This window comes from Triticum urartu, chromosome 2 (genome assembly GCF_003073215.2).
Source record: "Triticum urartu cultivar G1812 chromosome 2, Tu2.1, whole genome shotgun sequence".
In the NCBI taxonomy this organism is placed as follows: domain Eukaryota; kingdom Viridiplantae; phylum Streptophyta; class Magnoliopsida; order Poales; family Poaceae; genus Triticum; species Triticum urartu.
Window position 1 is genome coordinate 130,104,760 of NC_053023.1, and position 21,347 is coordinate 130,126,106.

At 49.6% G+C, this 21,347-nt stretch overlaps 1 protein-coding gene across 1 annotated transcript; it reads right to left on the bottom strand.

Moving 5' to 3' along the window:
• Positions 1-330: 330 nt before the first annotated feature.
• On the bottom strand, positions 331-2,127 carry LOC125541263 (cysteine-rich repeat secretory protein 38-like). Its single transcript, XM_048704718.1, has 3 exons — positions 1,150-2,127; positions 764-889; positions 331-617 (listed from the first exon to the last, which is right to left on the bottom strand). Exons 1-3 carry the CDS (start codon positions 1,991-1,993, stop codon positions 532-534), a joined length of 1,056 nt encoding a protein of 351 aa, XP_048560675.1. The 5' UTR covers positions 1,994-2,127; the 3' UTR covers positions 331-531.
• Between the last annotated feature and the right edge of the window lie 19,220 nt (positions 2,128-21,347).

Consider the following 21,347-nt stretch of genomic DNA (forward strand, 5'->3'; position numbering starts at 1 on the left):
AGTCGCCAGTTCTGTTCTGGGTGTGCGGCGTTGTTTGTTCGCTACTCGCTAATACATAGGCTGAGAAGTTGGGCTATTAGGTTGGGACGAGATTAGTTTAGTAGTAAAATAATTTTTTGTTTTTCTGGAGGGTAGGCTTCATCCTGTTGAAGCCTCCCTGGTAGACTCGCCGCTTTCAGCCTAGTGCCCTATAGCAGCCCTGCTAAAATTGTTGTTCTGTTTATTTAGGACTTTATTTGAGATATCAACAATCACGCTGCAAGTCTAAATTGCGACGACAGTAAGTCTCGCCTGCAGTTTTAAGGAACGCATAGGCACACACATGGCTGCTGGAACTGATCTAGGACATAAAGTTGACAATCAGTACATGGGTTCATGTTGGTATCACCCAGGACGACAGAGCCAAAGCAGCGGCCAATTCCTGGCCACACCCACACCACCAGTTCAGCTACTAGCTACGGAAGCATGGATCTCAAACCAGAAAAAAAAACATCGACGACCGATCTCCATCTCCGCACGCGGCGAAACAGATCAGCAGGGTGGTCGTATGACTCCAAAGGTGGTGGTGACCGGTGACTCCATCTCCCTCAGTTTGCAGCACCGTTCACTTGCTGAACCTGCTTCATTTGTTTCGCATCGGCGAGGCACAAATTAGACCGAGCTCAACAATCAAATCGGATGACATTCTGATTGACAGTCAGGCATGAATGTACTCCAGATTAATTTTGGGAACACGTACGTAGCCGAGAGACAGAAGACGCACCTGCTGCTGCTGCCGCCGCCGCCGCCACATTCCCGGTGCCCCTCTTCTTTCTCACGCACGCGCTCACCGCTGTTACGACCAGCACGAGCAGTATGGCGGCGCACAAGGCCAAAACCACTGGTTGCACTGCACGTTGATGAGACGCACTTGATTAGAACTGGAGTACAACGCATACCACACCACACATGCTCGATGAGTCCAAATCTGCATGCCGATCATCTTACGCACAGATGGCATTGACTACCTAAATGCTCCATGAAATGCCAAACGTTGCGTTCATTTTTTTATTTGCCGGAACCAAACATTGCATTCATGGTGCGTTCATTCCAATTTCCAAATTTTGCTTTCTCTTTATCAGATTTCTTCTGAGAAGAGGAAGTACTCACTGATGTATTTCGCCACGGGCCGTGGGGGGACGGAGGTCTCGATCCGTAGGAAACAGTTGTAGCCGAGCACGTCGGCCACGCGCTCGTGCTCGCCGTCGAGGCCCCAGCCGCACGCCCGCACCTCCCGCGCCGAGTCCCCCAGGCACCGGCCGCACTCCGCCGCCGCCGCGCGGTCCCTCGCGCACTGCGCCCGCAGCGTCACCGCGTTCTTCCCGGTGGCGTTGCTCGAGAGCGCGGCCGCGTCGGTGACGACGCGCGCCCCCGAGCTGTTAGCCGCGCCGCGCCCCGCCAGGGACTGCGCGAGCGCCACGAGCGCCCGCTTGTCGAAGCAGTTGGGGTAGGAGGGCAGCGTGCCGTCGTCGACGGAGATGACCGCGCGGTAGACCTCCTCGCCGAAGGAGACGACGTCGCGGAACACGCCCTCGTGCGGAGAGGAGGTGTTGCCGTCGGCGTAGGCCAGGAAGCAGCCCTCGCTCCTCCAGACGCCGGCGCGCCTGCTCGCGCCGCAGCCGGTGAGCTTCTTGGCGGCCGCGGCGAGGCACGCCAGGCAGTCTCTCGGCGAGGGGTCGCCCAGGCAGAGGCCGCGGGCGAACGCGCCGCCGCCGGACCGCAGGGACGCGAACCCCGTCGGCGCGGCGGCCGCGGGCAGCGCGGCCAGGAGCGGCAGGAGGGTGTCCCGGAAGGCGGCGGCGGCGGCCTCGTCCGAGGCAGGGGGCGGGGCGCAGTCGAGCATGGCATAGCTGGCCGCGAAGCGCAGCTCCATGGCGCGGCTGAGCAGCAGGAGGACGTAGAAGAGGATCGCGGCGAGGATGGCTATGGTGGTGAGCGCGCAGGCGGACGCCATGGACCTGACAGCCTCGCGCGCCGGCGGTGACAGCGGCACAGCCGGTGGAGGAGGGACGCCGATCGGAGGCAGTGGAACAAGTGAACCACTGCCCGCACCGATTTGCAAAAAAAAAAAAAAAAAACTTAGGTTCGGGCTCGCTGCTGCGTAGTTGTTACGGGCGTTCCTTTTCTGTGCAACACTGCCTACTGCGCGCCTCGTGAGGTGTTGGATCGATAACTGAAAATCGGCTCTGATGACCTGTAGCGCTGTTGATACTAAAATATGAGGTGTGTCTCTTTGCGAATTACCCACAGAAACTTCCTCACAACTTCAGTCGTCTTTTTAGAGCAAGTGTAATGTGATAGGGTGATGTAAGCATGCCATAAAGATTTGAATATTATTTTTATGTTGAGTTGAATGAGAGAGAAATATAAATAGGGTTGTAGATAAACAGTCAACTCTAAAAAACTTTATGAGAGTTAGCTGGGCCAAACATTAATAAAGCAACGACATATAGCCTGGTGTTAGAAGGGAATAGAGAGGGATTGACGCAATATGATGGATATTGTATCTAGGTGTACAGACTTGGAGGGTAAGAAGTCTCTCCTAGAGATAAGTTAAGAGACAGATTACAAATCCTAGACTACCAAATACATGCAACTCAAATATATCTCTAACACCCCCTACAGTCGTAGCGGTAGCGTTGCGAACAATAAGAGCGTCGCGGACGAGCAGACTGGAGAGAATAACAGCCAACGGGCTGACATGCGCCCGCAGTCGTAGCGAAAGCGTCGGGGACGGTGTCGCATCGCGGACGCGTGGACTGTAGAGGAAGCCGATGAGTTGCTCAAGCGAGGTGATAGCCCTTTGTGTCATTGTCTAGGTAGCCGAGAGCGTGGGTGCCGTAGCCGTGACGAGGTAGCCGTGCGAAGAATGTCATAGTCGATGTCGAGTCGGGGTGGCCGGTGTCGAGGAAGTCGTCATGGAGCCGTGGACGCAAGGAGGCGCCGAGTTAGTCATGGGCGCAGTGGTGTCGAAGTAGTGGTGCGCCAGGAAGAAGTCGGTGTTGACAAAGCATCGCGCCGAGTTTCCCAAGCCTGAGGACACATTCTCGACGAAAGCACGCATCGGTGTTGCTAGCACCGGGCATGCGTAGACGAACGAAGTCGATGTTGACGATGCGCCGCTCCAGACTTGCCAGGCCTAGGAACACACCAAGGACGAAGGCACGCGTCGGTGTTGCTAGCATCGAGCATGCATAGACGGGGACCTGCACGAGCTGTATGCCATGTCGGAGAAGACGGAGGGGCTAGCAGAGAAGGACTCGACGACGGTTGTGGCGCCAATCGGCGCGAGGCCGATGTCGCCAATGGTGGTCGGAGTAGACGGCGGCTGCGGAGATGGTAGGTGATGCAGGAGCCCGTTCGGAGCAGGATGGCGACGGCCAATGCAATGTGACCAGGGGCAGACGCACAGCTAACGACCGCGAAGGCCGCCACATTGCGTGAGGTTGTCAGGTCAGAGTAGGGGCGGTTACGGCCGGCATAGACCGACAGGCAGCAAAACACGGACGACGGCTGTGATAGGCAGGCATGTTGCGCGAGGCCGTTGGGTCAGAGTGGAAGCCAGGGGGTCGCGCCGATGTTGGAGTAGAGGCGCGCGAGGGTCGATGGTAGTGGTGGGTGATGCAATCTGATCTATGATCGGTGAACCAAAAAAGAAAATACCAGCAAAAATGACCGATGGAGAGAAAACCGATCAAGAGATCGAAAAAAACTCACCAGGGCAGCCGATCATAGATCGGCGCACGAACCCTGCTATGGGCCGCGTGGCCCCGGTGAAGATCATTGAGATCGACCTTCCCAGGGGCGGCGCGGTGCCAAAGCATGCGGCAACTAGGTCTAGGAACTTGCGACTGATACCATGTTAGAAGGGAATAGAGAAGGATTGGCAGAATATGATGGATGTTGTATTAAGCCTCACGGGCGAGTATATATAGGAGTACAGACTTGAAGAGAAAGAAGACTCTCCTAGAGATAAGGTAGGAGACGGATTACAAATCCTAAACTATCAAATACATGTAACCCAAATATATCTCTAACACCTTTATATACTATCTCTTACCATGTAAGGTCATATCCTACGTTATCCCCTCAAATGGACACAGTATCAATCGACGGACACAGATACGGAAGCCGACCATCCAACCACAACCCGTAAACGCCCGGACACATTTCAGACAGAATTGAACAAACTGTACAAATTTCATATAAAGCAAACAAAATTCATGCAAACTGGATAAATTTCATAATATTTTTCGTTTTACATAGCACAAAGTTAACCGAGCCTAATCTACGCTTCGCCGGACATTGGCATGTTCGTGTCCCACGTCCTACTCTTTGCCGGAGTCCGTCGCCTGGTCATCGACGTTGCCGGTGGAGGTGAGGTCGATGATCGACCTGGATGGCCTCGCCTCCCAGTCGTTGCAAGCCAGAGCGAACGAGGACCCCCTGAAGCTGGTGGTCACCACGTCTCCATTCGCAATCGCATTCCTTATCTCCGTTGTGATCACGTTGTAGGTTGCACGCTCCTCCGTGTTGAGGATGTGGAGCCACCGTGCGTACTAGTCGGCACGAGAGCCACGCGCGAAATCGAAGAGCGCCCACTGCTAGTCGACGAAGCTCGGGTCATCCGCGACCATGGCCGCCACGACTGAGGGAGTCCTGGACTAAGGGGTCCTCGGGCGTCCGGCCTATTGGCCATGGGCCGGACTGATGGGCTGTGAAGATACGAAGACCGAAGACTGCACCAGAGTCCGGATGGGACTCTCCTTGGCGTGGAAGGCAAGCTTGGCGACTAAATATATATATTCTTTTCTTTGTAACCGACCTTGTGTAATCCCAGATCCTCCCGGTGTCTATATAAACCGGAGGAATTAGTCCGGAGGGAGGAGATTCATTATCATAGTCATACAGGCTAGACTTCTAGGGTTTAGCCATTACGATCTCGTGGTAGATCAACTCTTGTAATACTCATATTGATCAAGATCAATCAAGCAGAACGTAGGGTATTACCTCCATAGAGAGGGCCCGAACCTGGGTAAACATCGTGTCCCCTGTCTCCTGTTACCATCGACCTTAGACGCACAGTTCGGGACCCCCTACCCGAGATTCGCCGGTTTTGACACCGACGTTGGTGCTTTCATTGAGAGTTCCACTGTGCCGTCCCCAAAAGGTTCGATGGCCCCTTCAATCGTCAACAATGACGCTATCCAAGGAGAAACCTTCCTCCTCGGACGGATTTTCGTGTTCGGTGGCTTCGCACTGCGGGCCAACTCTTTTGGCCATCTAGAGCAGATCGATAGCTACACCCCTGGCCATCAGGTCAGGTTTGGGAGCTTGAACTACGTCGCGGACATCCGTGGAGATTTGATCTTCGCTGGATTCGAGACCGCGGCGATCGCTCCTGGTCACCTCAATGAACATGACCTAAATCTGTCATCGGACCACATTCAGGAGATAGCTCCTGTAATTGCTCTGGCCTTAGATCCGGAGCATACGACGCCATCTAAGGACTGGAGGTTCAACCCCACCACGGAGGCCACAGATTCCCCGGCGTTGGAGCTGCACATGGACTTAAACTCACACAATATTTGTGTCACCGGAACCCCGGACTTGTCTCTGGGTGTAAGTTCCGAACCCGTGAGTCCACAGATGCCGAACTTGATCGTTTATCGATCTTCGAGTTCAGTGCCGCAGACATCTTCCAGGACTCACCCTTGGGCGATGTGCTAAGCTCATTAAATAGCTTGTCCTTGGCAGGGGACTCACAGATGAACTATATCCGGTTCGAACTAGAAGCTGATGACAGGGAATTTCGCTCCCCACCCGCCACCCACTTTATAGCCACAGTCGAAGACTTAACTGACATGCTCGATTAGGACCCCGATGACATTGATGGTATGGACGACGATGCCGGAGAAGAAGAGGCCCAGGACCCGCCGTTCACCGGACGTTGGATGGCCACTTCCTCGTACGACGTGTACATGGTGGATGCACCAAAGGAGAATAGCGGCGATGACAAAGAAAATCTAGTTGAGAATTAACCTCCTGAGACACAGCAAAAACGCCGACGTCCTCGGTGCTGCTCTAAGTCACGTCGTTCAAAGGACAACAATACCGGCACCGGAGAAGACAATACTCCGGACGATGCCGAAAACAATGAAGACCTTGCTGAGGTAACATCCGAACAGGAGGAGCAAGAAAACGGGCAAGCCAGCCCCGACGAACAGGCCAGGCCTAACGACTCGGAGGACGGTAGTTATCATCCGCTCTCTGAGGATGAGGAAAGCCTCAGCAAGGAAGATTTCATCGTGCCTGAGGAACCTCTCGAGCAGGAGCGCTTCAAGCGCCAGCTAATAGCCACCGCAAGGAGCCTGAAAAAGAAGCAGCAGCAGCTTCAAGCTGACCAAGATCTGATCGTCGACAGGTGGACTGACGTCCTGGCAGCCGAAGAATACAGCCTCATATGCCTAGCCAAGAGTTACCCAAAGCGAAGGTTGCTACCTCAGTTTGATGAAGAGCGCGCCGGAGCCCATACTTCCCTCGTGTAATGCGGCCGACCGAACACTACCTGGTCAGGACAGTGCGGCGAACCGACCACCTCGTGGTCGGGATAGAGCGGCAACTCAAGCCGAATAGCAGCCCGCCCCGCCGCCACGAAAAAACAGAGACAAAACAGTTCGGGGTCATACACACGACCTCCGACAGACCCTGGATAGTAGAGCAGGATATACCCGATCGATTTACGGATCATGAGGACGTTCCTCAACACGTGATGATGGCTACCTATTCTGACGTGACAAACCTAGTCACACCCGAGCCGACAACCACAGACGGACTCCATCGGAGCTACATCATGACGCGGCCCGATATAGGGGCGCCGCACACCCTCTTTGCTTCACATATGAAGTAATGGATCACGAATTCCCCGAAGGGTTCAAACCCGTTAACATTGAATCATACGATGGAACAACCGACCCCACGGTATGGATCGAGGATTTTATTCTCCATATCCACATGGACCGCGGAGATGACCTCCATGCTATCAAATACCTCCCACTAAAGCTCAAAGGGCCAGCTCGGCACTGGTTAAACAGCCTGCCTGAAAACTCTATCGGCAGCTAGGAGGACTTGGAAGAAGCCTTCCTTGACAACTTCCAAGGTACATATGTCCGGCCACCGGACGCCGATGACTTAAGCCACATAGTCCAACAACCTGGAGAGTCAGCCAGGAAATTTTGGACTAGGTTCCTAACCAAAAAGAACCAGATCGTCGACTGTCCGGATGCCGAAGCTCTAGCGGCCTTTAAACATAGCATCCGCGATGAATGGCTCGCCCGCCACCTCGGCCAAGAAAAGCCGAAATCTATGGCAGCCCTCATGGCACTTATGACCCGCTTTTGTGCAGGTGAGGATAGCTGGCTGGCTCGTAGTAAAAATACGGCCAGCGACGCAGGCCCCTCTAAGGCCAAAAACAGCAACAGCGAGCTCCAACGTAATAGACACAAACGCCAAAGCAATGGTAATAATACCGACGACACTACAGTCAATGCTGGATTCAGCGGCTCCAAGTCCAGCCAGCGGAAGAAACCATACAAGAGAAACAATCAGGGACCATCCAGCCTGGACCGCATACTCGACCGTCCGTGCCAAATCCATGGCATCTCAGACAAACCGGCCAACCATACCAACAGAGATTGCTGGGTTTTAAAGCAAGCCGGCAAGTTAAAATGCCGAGAACAAGGAAAAGGGATCGCAGAGCAAGGACGATGACGAGGAGCCCCTGCAGCCAAATACAGGGGGACAGAAGAAGTTTCCCCCTCATGTCCAAATGGTGAACATGATATATGCTACACACATCCCCAAGAGGGAGCGCAAGCGCGCACTCAGGGACATCTACGTGATAGAGCCAGTTGCCCCAAAATTTAATCCATGGTCATCATGCTCGATCACTTTTGATCGCCGGGATCATCCGACCAGTATCTGCCACAGCGGTTCAGCCGCACTGGTCCTGGACCCAATAATTGATGGATTCCACCTGACGCGAGTCCTGATGGACGGGGGCAGCAGCCTCAACTTGCTCTATCAGGATACAGTGCGCAAAATGGGCATTCATCCATCACGGATCAAACCCACAAAGAGTACCTTCAAAGGAGTCATATCAGGTGTAGAGGCCCGCTGTACAGTCTCAATCATGCTCGAGGTTGTCTTCGGATCCCCGGACAATTTCCGAAGCGAGGAGTTAATCTTCGACATAGTCCCTTTCGCAGCGGCTATGACGCACTGCTCGGACGGACCGCATTCGCCCGATTCAACGCAGTGCCGCACTATGCTTATCTCAAGCTCAAGATGCCCGGTCCACATGGCGTCATAACAGTCAATGGAAATACGGAATGCTCCCTCCGTACCGAAGAGCACACAGCTGCCTTAGCAGCAGAAGTACAGAGCGGCCTTCTCAAGCAGAACCTTAATTCGGCTGCCGAGCCCTCGGACACCGTCAAGAGGGTCCGAACTACCCTGCAGCAGGATAGCTTGGCTCGTCAGGAGCTAGACTAGCAATTCGGCTCCGTCTCAGTCCTGGTCAAGTAGTGGCATTCGCACCACGCGTACATAACTACGCACTTAAAATTCCATGAGCATCGATGGAGGCATAGCTAGTTTATGATCCGCAATTCGGCTAGACCGCCCCGGACACTCATACTTTCACTATTCCCCTTTTTTCTTTTATTTTTCCTTTTTTACAGGCCTTTTCTGGCAGCTTGACCATCGACTCTTTTCGAAGGATAAAAACACCAAGACACCAAGAAGCATGGACGTATTGGAAAACTCTTAGGTGGTCTCTTTAACGATCCCTTTACCTATCTTCAGGACCCATACGCAGCTCTCTCTTGGTGAAGGCATAGTAAATAGCCTTTCTGCTTATTGCACTACCTGTATAAATGCGCTTTAATGCACCAATGAAATTATAATAGAAACAATTTGCGGTCCAAATTTTCACGGCTCTAGCTTACCACTGTTTCTTCTTTTTCTTTATTTTTGTCTTTTCCTTTTTGGTAATTCTATCAGGTAACACCTGTCGTGGTTTTGTCACGGCAGATGTCCTCATGAAAGGACTTAGTCGTGAAGCCATCGCTACGGGTTAGCTTAAAGGGGTTAAACTGGACAAGGGACACGAGAGTTTTATACTAGTTCGGCCCCTTCGATGAAGGTAAAAGCCTACGTCTAGTTGTGATGGAATTGTAGGGGTTTCGATGACCAGGGAGCGAATCCGCTTTGCCTGGCTCTCGAGTTGTTGTCTGTTGTGTTGTCCCTAAACCGCCGCCGGGTCGTCCCTTTATATACATAGGTTGACGTCCGTCGGTTTACAGAGTCCCGAGGCCGGATCATTAACGTGTTCAACTCGGTCTCTATCCTTTTTATCTTACAATGCAAGTTATATGAGAAAGTCGGTTTAGATCTACAGGCCTTAACCCGCCTTTGGGCCTTGGGCCTTCGTAAAGCGCCACCATCCTCACGTCTTCATGGGCTTCTAATCTTCATAGAGTTAACCCGGCTACTCCTGGCCGGTTTACGTCCAGTAGTAATATCCCCAACATTAGGCTCCAGATTGATTTGAACTTGTTCATGTCAATCTTCAACACTTAGAAAAATTCTTGCCCTGGCACCTTCACATGGATCTTGTAAACCGCCTGACATCATCCTTCAGATCCGCAGTAAAACCACCATGATGTCACCTATTCATTTAAGCCAAAGATACCCTTTATTAATGAGCATCCAACCATCGAGGCGACAACTTTATTAAAGATCCATTTTTGAGCTCCTCGATTCTCCCGTCTGTCGCTTATCTCTTCGCCTTATAAATAGGGCTGAGACCCCTTTTTTCTGTTTCCTCCGCTACCTCTTCATCTCTTATTCCTCCTCGTGACGTCCCTGCGCCTGAACACCGCCGCCGTCGTCGAACTTCGCCCCTGCATCACCGTCGGCCGCTGCATCGACCTGGTCGCATCAGAGAGACGCGGCGCACCTTCGCTACCTCAACAGCTGCTGTAAGCCTTTCCTTCTTTCTTCTGTAGATCCATTAGGGTTCATACGGGTTCATGCCTCTCTTCTCGTGTTCTTCGTGAGTCCATAGATAGCGGAGCTCGATCTTGACGTGTTCTGCACAGTAGCTACGCTACTCCTTATCTCGGCCATTTAAACCAAACCTTAAATACCTAACAACTTGATCTGGACCTTTTGTGAACTGCTTCGGGACCAAACCTTTTTAAGTCTCAATATTTTTCCTTTTATCGACTTACGGTAGATCCAAAATTTCAATGCAATCTTGTGAAACTGTTTTTTCCTTACTTAGTCATTCTTGCCTTAGATCTGTATCTTCCTTATCCGCATAGGCGATTTATCCTTGTAGAAAATAATCTATCATATACCATTAGTCCCCTTGTAAACCGCCAATCCCTTTATCTCCATTGTCATACTCCGGTTTAATAATATGTGTATACCTCTGTTTCTGCTTATCGCTTTATCATTCATAATTGCATCAGCCTCCGGTTTATTGATTTCACATACTTGGATTCCTTTTCCCTGTTGTACCTTATGCATCACCATTACTGAATCATAAACCGACATTATTTTCTTCCCAGCTTTTCACTTGCAATGGCCAAGCAGTTTTATTCCTGCAACTGGGTCCCCTCCCGGGTTACAGAGGAGCAACTGAACGGAATGGTCAAGATTGGTACCTTACCAAAGAAAAATGAAATCCGGTGGTGAGTTCCTGGGCCGGAGAATCCTCCTACCCCCAAGCAAGGTGAAGTAGTGGTGTTTGTTGATCACATAGGCCATGGCTTTAAACCGCTCGGATCGAAGTTTTTTCGAGATGTACTTGCCAGCTTTCAGCTCCATCCTCAAGATATTGGACCCAACTGGGTATCCAATATATGCAACTTTCAAGTTTTTTGTGAAGTGTACCTACAAGAAGAACCAACTGTCGAGCTGTTTCGGGATTTCTTCCATTTAAACCGGCGCACTGAATTCATAGACGGACCCAATACTGAACTTGGCGGCGTCTCCATTCAGAAAAGGAAAGAAGTTGAGTTTCCTCATGCCAAACTTCACAGTCACCCAAAGGAGTGGAACCAAACTTGGTTCTATTGCAGAGACACCTCTCCCGAAGATGAGAACCCTCTGCTGGGTTATCGTGCACACCGGCTCGCTAATAATCATCCACTTCCGCAACGACTAAATGCCCAGGAATGGGCCTTGTACGCACCTCAACTCGCCAAGCTTAGAGCCTTCCTGGCCAACGGTTTAACAGGCGTGGACTTCGTCTGTTACTGGATATCCTGGAGCATTTTGCCGTTAAGTCACCGCTCCGGCTTAATGTGTGAGTATACTGGTGATGTACAAGACTCTCAACGTCATATCAATATTCAGCTAACAGATGAAGAAGTCACTGAGCCTGTGAAGAAAATGTTGAACGAACCGGAAGCTGTCTGCAGCAAGACCGGGTTAAGTCCCTTTTACACGCAAAACAAACCGCCCGCTGTAAGTATTGTTTGTGCTTTCGCTTTACACCTGATATTTTTGTACTGTGCAATCTTTGAATACCCTCTGCCCATTCTTAAACAGGGTGATGATCCATTCTGGAAAAAGAAACCTCAAGAGAAAGCGGTGAAGCCTTCTCGTCCTAAAACAAAAGCCATCAAGAAAACCACCAAGAGGAAGGCACCTGCACCCATCGGTTTAGAGCTTGATGACGACCCGGATGAACCGGAAGCAGAGGTAGAACTTGACTCACTTGGTTCACTTTTCATGCATCTCATTGACAATGATATTTATCAGGAGGACGTTGAAGGTAGCCAATCTGACGATGCAGAGGTAATTATCCTTTCCTCCGGTTCAGATCCTCTGCCAACACAAAAAATCCGTCAAGCAGTCCAGAAAGTAAGATTTTCTCACCCTCTTGCTCACTTGGATCCAACATTTATTTTGAAGAAGCAGCAGCACGAGGCTCGCCGCACAACTCGGCACAGCGGCCAAAAGGTCACTTCGACCGGTTTACCGGACACCCCGGTTCGAAAATGCCGATCTGAGGTCTCACCCACTTCTGACACTTCTTATCCCAAGGCAGGCTATTTCCGACAACCTCTTAATCCGTCCGATTTGAATTATCAGGTGACACCTCCTTCATCCTCTGGCGAGTCAATAGCGACACAACTCCCTCCTCTCAAAACCGTGGCTGGGTAAGTATTTCAACCCAATATTTTGATGTTTCACACTTTATATGCTATGCTAACCTTTGCATCTTGTTCTGTTTAGAGCCAAAGCCAGACCCAGTAAGAAGGCTCAGGTGAACAACCCGCCCGAAGACCATGTGGTTATTGAATCGGAGCAAACTGCAGAACCAGAGGGTCCAAATACTGAGGCCACATTTGATGAACCGCCCCCTCAAGATCATAATGTTGATGAACAAGCAGTAGTTGATACTGCTGTGCCAGATGATGAACCGGCAAGTCCAGTCCGGACTGATGACATACCTTCTAGTCCAGTGAGGACTACTGACATTCCATCAGCTCCAGAAAAGGCTGCTGGAGACAAAGAAGGTGAGGTTATCATTACCGGGATTAGCCACACCTCTCTTGGCCATCCTATTATATTGGCGAGACATAGTGCCAAGGAAGAGTGTGCTGCCATGGAGAAAGGCAAATGGAGCACCGATTTATCAAGCTATGTCCATTTCAGTGCTCAAGAACTCCACTCTAGTTTTCTAAACCGTCTGCACTCAAACCGTGACTATGAAGCTGGTTTGGTGAATCTGATGAAGGAGCGCTATGATGTATTTTCATCACTTTTCCTTTCTTAAATCCAATTTGTAAGTACCAACTCAAGCAGCCCTCAAGGGCCGGTTTATGATGGCAATCATAAATCGGGACTTTGTAATATCTCAACCCTTGCATACTTATCCTCCATATGTCAGGTGTCCTTTGAAATAAACCGGTACTTTATCGTTGTATTCCTGTAGTTTTCCTCTGTGTAGCCCCAAGGGCCGGTTTATCTTTCCAAGGTGAACCGGGATTTTAACCAATGCTCTGATTTGAACAAATGACATTAGCCCCCAAGTGTCAAGGATAATGCTTGCATTGTACTTGAGACTTGCAAAAATTGTTGATGACAGAGCAAATAGGCATTAGCCCCCAAGTACAAAGTGCATAACTTGTTATACGCTTGGTACTTCAAATATACATAGCCCATTGATGATATATCTTGCCTTTGTAGGCTGAGCTGAGTAAGAAGGACACTCAAATCGCTGACCTTCAGGAGAACATTAAATCTTAGCAAGCGGAGGCTTCCAAGGCCAAGGAACAACTGACTAATGCCTTAGCAGCCATGGAGAAGCTGAAAGAAACCTTTAATAAAGAGCGTGCATACTGGGAGACAGAGAATGCCCGTTTAACAAAGAAGGCCGAAGACGCAGAAGCAGCCCTGAAGCCGGTGGTTGAAGAACTGACCGGCTTAAAACGACAGATTAATGCCATGACCTTGCTATATTTGGTGAGTATTCGCATATGAAGTTTTTCCAATCCATAATATCTTATCAAAGGCCGGTTTACTGATGCTTTATCATGACAAGGACCCGCATTACTCATCTGGGCTCCAACATGCGGATGAAGCTTAAAGTGGCCTAAACTTTGATAGAACAACTGTATTCTGGATCCCAGCGAGCCATTTGCACTGCAGCTTATAACAAGCCTCCTCCAACGCTGATAAAAGAAACCATCGAAAAGCTGGCCATGCTGCCTGCCCGGTTGGATGAACTGAAGAGATCAGCCGCAAGGTCAGGTGCACTGGCCGCGCTAATCCGGGCCAAGGCGTGGATTCCAGATCTTGAACCGGCAGATATCGACCAAGGCTACCCCAACATGAAGGAAGATGGCACAAATTTCAACAACGATGATCTCCGAAGGCTGACAAACGAAATGCGGCCTATAGCGAGTAAATTGGCAGATAACACAGATCTATCTCATTATCAACTAGTTTATGATGTTGAGGGGAAAAGTGTAACACCTCGGATATAATTTTCCTAATTTGTAATCCAACTCTTGCCGTTTCCGGCGTTAAGTTATTTTATTTTCTCGGGTTCGGGTTTTTGTCTCCGTGCGTTGTTGTCATTTTCATGCATCTCATATCATGTCATCATGTGCATTGCATTTGCATACGTGTTCGTCTCATGCATTCGAGCATTTTCCCTGTTGTCCGTTTTGCATTCCGGCGCTTCGTTCTCCTCCGGTGGTCATTTCTACCTTTCTTTCGTGTGAGGGGATTAAACATTTCCGGATTGGACCAAGACTTGCCAAGCAGCCTTGGTTTACTACCGGTAGACCGCCTGTCAAGTTTCGTACCATTTGGACTTCGTTTGATACTCCAACGGTTAACCGAGGGACCGAAAAGGCCTCGTGTGTGTTGCAGCCCAACACCCTTCCAATTTGGCCCAAAACCACCTAAAACCTCTCCATCATCTGGAGCGTTCGATCACGATCACGTGGCCGAAAACCGCACCTCATTTGGACTCTCGTAGCTCCCTCTATGCCTATATATAGACCCCTCATTCCAAATCTCGGATCCCCTCCCCGAAACCCTAAAAAATCCCAGATCCGTCGCACCGGACGTGTCCGGCCCGCGCCGGACAACGTCCGCCGGCAACCGCAGCCAACCAGGCGGCGCCACGTGTCGCCGCCGCACTCCCACCGCCGTCGGCCCGCTCGGGCCCGAGGCCGGCCCCCGCGGCCCGCCTTTCCGCCGCCACCGCCCGCGGGAGACCGCGCCCCCGCTGCCGTCCTCCTCCCGTCCGGCGCTGCCGCCCGCCATCTCCGGCTGCCTGGAGCTCCGCCGCCCCGCCGCGCAAGGCCGCACCTCTGGCCGCCCCTCGCCGCGGACGGCAGCCGCGCCGCCCCACGCCCGAACCTCCTCCGGCGAGCCTCCCCATAGCCCCGGCGTCCTCTTCCTCCGGCGAGCCCGCGACGAACTCCGGCAAGCTCGACGAACTCCGGCCGACGAACCTCGTTTTCCGTGCAGCCCGGATCTGGATCTAGATCCAAACTCGGTTGACTTTCCGTCCCTAACCCTAATATTTTTGCTCCTGTTCATCATGCTATAACTCCGCAACCGTAGCTCCGTTTTGGGCATATAGCATATCAAAATGTTCGTCTCAGAGAGTACATCATTTCATCTCATTGCATCATTTTCATTTGAGTTCATCTTGATGCCCGAAATGCTGTTAGAAGAGTGCTATTTGAGATAATTGTCAGATCTGCTGCTCCAATTAGATATTTGTCATTTTTGCCATGATTATTGTGTGCATGATATGCCCATGAGCTCTACATGTGTTTTGTTAAAGGTTTTGCCATCTTTCCAGAGGTGCAACCCATGTATTTTTGTGATGTGTGTGGTGAATAGCACAAGCTTGACAAAGTGAGGCATTTGTTAATGCTGATTTCAGGGACTTAGCATTTCCACTAAGTCCTTGAGCTGTTTATCTCATATGCATATGTTCATGTTGTTTCCTAGTGATCCGTGCCTCTTTTGAGGATGATCAGTAAGGATGTTTTGTTAATCTTGTAGTGCTCTATCCATCCATGTCTTTGTTTGCAATTATGGAGCACCCTAGCTTGAGTCAATCGAGCTCTACTTTTGTCATTTCGTGAATCTGGGCAGATTGTCTACTTGTTAGCGATTTTGCCGAGATGTTGTAGTTGATCCGTGCATGCTATGCTTATTGTTCTTGCCATGTCTAGCTTGCATTTTGTGTATTCTTGATGGGTGTATGCTTAGATTGTCATGACTTGCTCTGTAGTGAGTGCATCGAGCTCGTAAACATGCCTACTTGATATCTGTTTCAGCATGCTCCAGTTTTCACCAAGTCTGTGATCTGATTATGTTTTTGCCATGTTCACATGCTTGCAAATGTATTTTCTGATCCCTTTTGGCTCAAGGTCACTAAGGGACTTTTGTTAAGCTCTTTGAGTAGCTCCATGCCATGCTTTACTTTGCCATGTTCAGGTCCTGTAGCATATAGTTTTCATGCTCAAGAGTGCTATCTGATCTGAAATTCCAGACAAGTGTTAATTTCACTAAGTCTGAGATCTGTTTGCCAAATGCATTTTTGCCATGCTTGTTTGAACCTGTTAATGGATGAATTGGCCGTAGCTCAGTGCTAGACTTTTGTTAAGCATCCTGAATGCATCCCTGCCATGTATTTTTTGTCATGTTTGGGTGCTGTAGCATGTTCATCTTGTTGCATTTAGATGGCTACTTGCTGTAAATCGCAGAACGTGGTCATATTTGAATTGCTTGCCATTTCCAAACCGTAACTCCGATTCCGGCGTTCTTTATATCGTTTTCAAGCGATTTCATCTCATCTTTCCAGTGGCACACTTGGATTTCCATGTTGAGGCCAGGTTCATGCATCCCTTGTCAAATCTTGCATATGCATCCCGCATCGCATCCCGCATAGCATACCATCTTGCATCATATTGTTTGAGCTTTGCACGTGGTTGATTGTGTTCCGTTTGCTTGTTTGTCTTGTTTGGGTAGAGCCGGGAGACGAGTTCGCTAACGAGGAGCCCGTTGAGTTTGCTTTCGAGGATCCAGTCAACTCTGACAACTTTGCAGGCAAGATGATCATACCCTCGAAATCACTACTATCTTTGCTATGCTAGATGCTCGCTCTTTTGCTATGCCTATGCTACGATGCCTACCACTTGCTTTCAGCCTCCCAAATTGCCATGTCAAACCTCTAACCCACCATGTCCTAGCAAACCGTTGATTGGCTATGTTACCGCTTTGCTCAGCCCCTCTTATAGCGTTGCTAGTTGCAGGTGAAGATTGGAGACCGTTCCTTGTTGGAACATTATTTACTTGTTGGGATATCATTATATTGCATTGTTATCTTAATGCATCTATATACTTGGTAAAGGGTGGAAGGCTCGGCCTCTCGCCTAGTGTTTTGTTCCACTCTTGCCGCCCTAGTTTCCGTCATATCGGTGTTATGTTCCCGGATTTTGCGTTCCTTACGCGGTTGGGTTATAATGGGAACCCCTTGATAGTTCGCCTTGATTAAAGCTTTTCCAGCAATGCCCAACCTTGGTTTTACCATTTGCCACCTAGCCTCTTTTTCCCTTGGGTTTCCGGAGCCCGAGGGTCATCTTATTTAACCCCCCCCCCGGGCCAGTGCTCCTCTGAGTGTTGGTCCAAACTAGAGCCCTGCAGCGCCACCTCGGGGAAACTCGAGGGCTGGTTTTAGTTGTACGGACTGCTCATCTGAGTGTGCCCTGAGAACGAGATATGTGCAGCTCCTATCGGGATTTGTCGGCACATTCGGGCGGTGTTGCTGGATTTTGTTTTAACCTGTCGAAGTGTCTTGAAGAACCGAGATACCGAGTCTGATCGGAACGTCGGGAGGAGGTCTATTCCTTCGTTGACCGTGAGAGCTTGTCATGGGCTAAGTTGGGACTCCCCTGCAGGGATTTGAACTTTCGAAAGCCGTGCCCGCGGTTATGGGCAGATGGGAATTTGTTAATGTCCGGTTGTAGATAACTTGAACCTTAACTTAATTAAAATGAATCAACAGTGTGAGTTACCGTGATGGTCTCTTCTCGGCGGAGTCCGGGAAGTGAACACGGTGTTGGAGTAATGCTTGCGCAGGTTGCCTCTAGTTTCTTCGCGCTTTGCCTCCTCTTCTCGCTCTCTTTTGCGAACAGGATAGCCACCATATATGCTAGTCGCTTGCTGCAGCTCCACATATTTACCTTGCCTTACCTATAAGCTTAAATAGTCTTGATCGCGAGGGTGCGAGATTGCTGAGTCCCTGTGGCTCACAGATTACTTCCAAACCAGATGCAGGGCCTGATGATTCGCTCCAGGTGACGCGCTTGAGCTCAAGTGGGAGTTCGACGAGGACTCTCAACGATACTATGTGTCTTTCCCTGATGATCAGTAGTGGTGCCCAGTTGGGGGTGATCGGGACCGTGTCGCATGTTGGGTTATCTTTTATTTTGGCGCCGTAGTCGGGCCATGAGTGTTTGAATGTTGTAATGCTATTTATGTACTTTGATTGACGTGGCGAGTGTAAGCCAACTATGTATCTCCCCTTTATTATTTATTACATGGGATGTTGTGAAGATTGCCTAACTTGCGACATTGCTTTCAATGCGGTTATGTCTCTAAGTCGTGCCTCGACACGTGGGAGCTATAGCCCGCATCGAGGGCATTACAAAAAGACAGCCCGCGCCGATTCATGATGCAGAAGATCTTGTTCCGCCGATTCATAAGCATACTTATGCCTGACATTGACCTTCCAACCTATTCATGAAGAAGCCGTTTTTCAAGCCTTAACCGGAACCGATTGGTCAACGATTGATTTCCAGCGACTGGGTAGGGATGAGGAGATGCACCCGTCAAGGATGACCCTCAATCTTCAAGCCGTCCGGATGCAAAGAATCTTAATCCGGAAGCCGGTTTAATTCATTTCCCAACTTTTGGAACAACTTATCCTATGTGGGCACTAAGCGCCTTGTAATAGGCTAGTGCAAATAACTTAATCTGCTTATGGCCATTGAGCATACTTGTTTTGCTTGACATTGATACTCGCCATGCTTTTCGGGATCTATTATATGCATAATCCACGGTGGTCTTTATTTAGCTTATTCCTTGCAAAAAAATTGAAAGTGTCCTAGCGGTTTACCGCTGGACGGGTCATGGTACCCAAACATATATATAACTGGATGCTGAACCAAGGCTGTTAATATGTAGATATAAATAGATGATACTGATGGTATATTCTCGTTTGGCTTACAACTGTTGTTATACAAAAGGTGATAACACCATCTGGAGTGTGATGACTCCTTGCATCCTTGTCGGTTCATACGAAATCTTTCCGGGATGGTAAACACCGGTTTATGCATATAATTGTGGTGACCTGTAGTCAAACCAGACCGGAGCAATATTATTACGCATTTAAACTGACCATGTACTGACAACTTAGCGTTGAAAGCCATTGCCGGGTTGTAAATAAACACGGTTTATCAGAAAATATTCATAATCCCTTATCAAAAGAATGTTTTAAAAAACAAATACAAAAGAAATATGCAGGCTTTTCATGGGCTGCCAGGCCCTAAATCAAGTCATGGGATGCCAGGCCGCTGAGTTAAACCATTTTTCAAAGGCCTTTTAAGATGGACCTCAATTCTTTAACCAATCATCATTTTTAACTTTGACAAGTCAGGGTCTTGAGATTGACTGTCAAACGTTTCGATGGGTCATACCAGTTTAACCTGACGGAGTGGCTTACTTTAAAAGGCTAGATAACCCCGGGGTTTTAGGTGAATTACACCTGGCTTCCAGCCTGGCTTGATTAGCCTATCAAGGGTGCAAGATCGTTGGTCTTTGAGAAGAAGGAGCCCCCAAGTAATATTTGAGCTATGCGCTCAGTGGTTTACCTATGTTTGAGTTGTGCTTTAATGCCACAGACTCTCTTTTGTTCACATACTTTCCTTTTGGCTTTAAGCCTATCAAAAGTGTAGCTATGGTGTAAATACAACAAGCCCTAGGTATTTCCCATTTGTGGTCTTAAGCCCGATCAAGAGGTGTAGCTATGTTTCGAATACGAACAAGCCCCCTAGTGATTCCTTTATTATCCGTGTGGCTTATAGGCCGGTTTAAAGAGAATTCCGCTTTGTAAGTAGAAGCCCCCATGTAGCACACATGATGTAAAAAGAACAGAGACCCGCTTTAGCTGGAGGCTTCCGGGTTTATTATATTATATACATTGTCCTAAGTATGTACATAAGAAGAGCCTGTGGGCTCAAGTATAGTAAGACCGAAGGTGAGCTATATTCCACGGCCATTGGGTCTCCTCCTCTGATTTACATGAGTCTTTGTGCTCTTGAACATCGATAAGGTAGTATGATCCGTTGTGCAGATTTTTGCTAACCACAAAAGGTCCTTCCCAAGGTGGGGACAAATTGTGCATGCACCAGATCGCCTTCTTGAAAAGTTCTGGTCTTAACCTGGCGGCTGTGATAACGTCGCAGATCTTGTTGATAAATCGCCAAACATGCCGCTGCAAGATCACCCTCCTCATCTAACAGGTCCAGTGAGTCCTGATGTGCTTTCTCATTATCAGCTTCAACGTAAGCCTCCACACGGGGCGAGTCATGACAGATGTCACTAGGGAGAACCGCCTCTGCTCCATAAACCATGAAGAAGGGCGTGTAACCCGTAGATCTGTTCGGTGTGGTGTTGATACTCCATAACACGGAAGGTAACTCCTCCACCCAACAGCCCCGCGTCTGCTTTAAAGGAACCATAAGTCGGGGCTTGATGCCTCTCAAAATCTCTTGATTGGCTCTGTCTGCTTGACCATTAGATTGGAGGTGAGCCACTGATGATATGTCAAGCCGGATGTGCTCACGTTGACAAAATTCTTGCATAGCACCCTTGGACAGATTTGTACCATTATCAGTTATGATGCTGTGTGGAAAACCAAAACAGAAGATCACCTTTTTGATGAATTGAACCACCGTGGCCGCATCACACTTACTGACTGGCTCTGCCTCTACCCACTTAGTAAACTTATCAACCGCCACTAGCAAGTGGGTCTTCTTGTCCTTGGACCTCTTAAGGGGCCCAACCATATCCAGCCCGCAAGTTGCAAATGGCCAAGTGATTGGAATCATCCTTAGTTCTTGAGCTGGAACATGAGCGCGGCGTGCAAACTCCTGACAACCGTCACACCTCTTTACCAAATCCTCAGCATCAGCATGAGGCATCAACCAATAAAAACCGTGACGGAAGGCCTTAGCTACCAAGGATTTTTAACCGGCGTGGTGACCACAATCTCCTTCGTGGATCTCACGCAAAATCTCACAGCCCTCTTGAGGAGACACACAACACTAAAACGCCCCCGTTACGCTGCAATGATGCAACTCCCCATTGATAATGGCCATGGACTTGGATCGCTAGATTATCTGGCGGTCCAAAGTTTCATCGTCTGGTAACTCACCCCGGTTCATGTACGCCAGGTATGGGTCTGTCCAATCCGGGATAACGTGAAGAGCCACCACCAATTGAGCCTCCGGGTCAGGAACAGCCAAATCCTCCTTTGTAGGTATCTTGACGGACGGATTATGTAGCACATCCAGGAAGACATTGGGTGGCACTGGTTTACGTTGAGAGACTAAGCGACTTAAAGCGTCCGCTGCTTCATTGTTTCGCCGGTCTATATGGTCAACCTGATAACCCTTGAAATGACCAGCCAC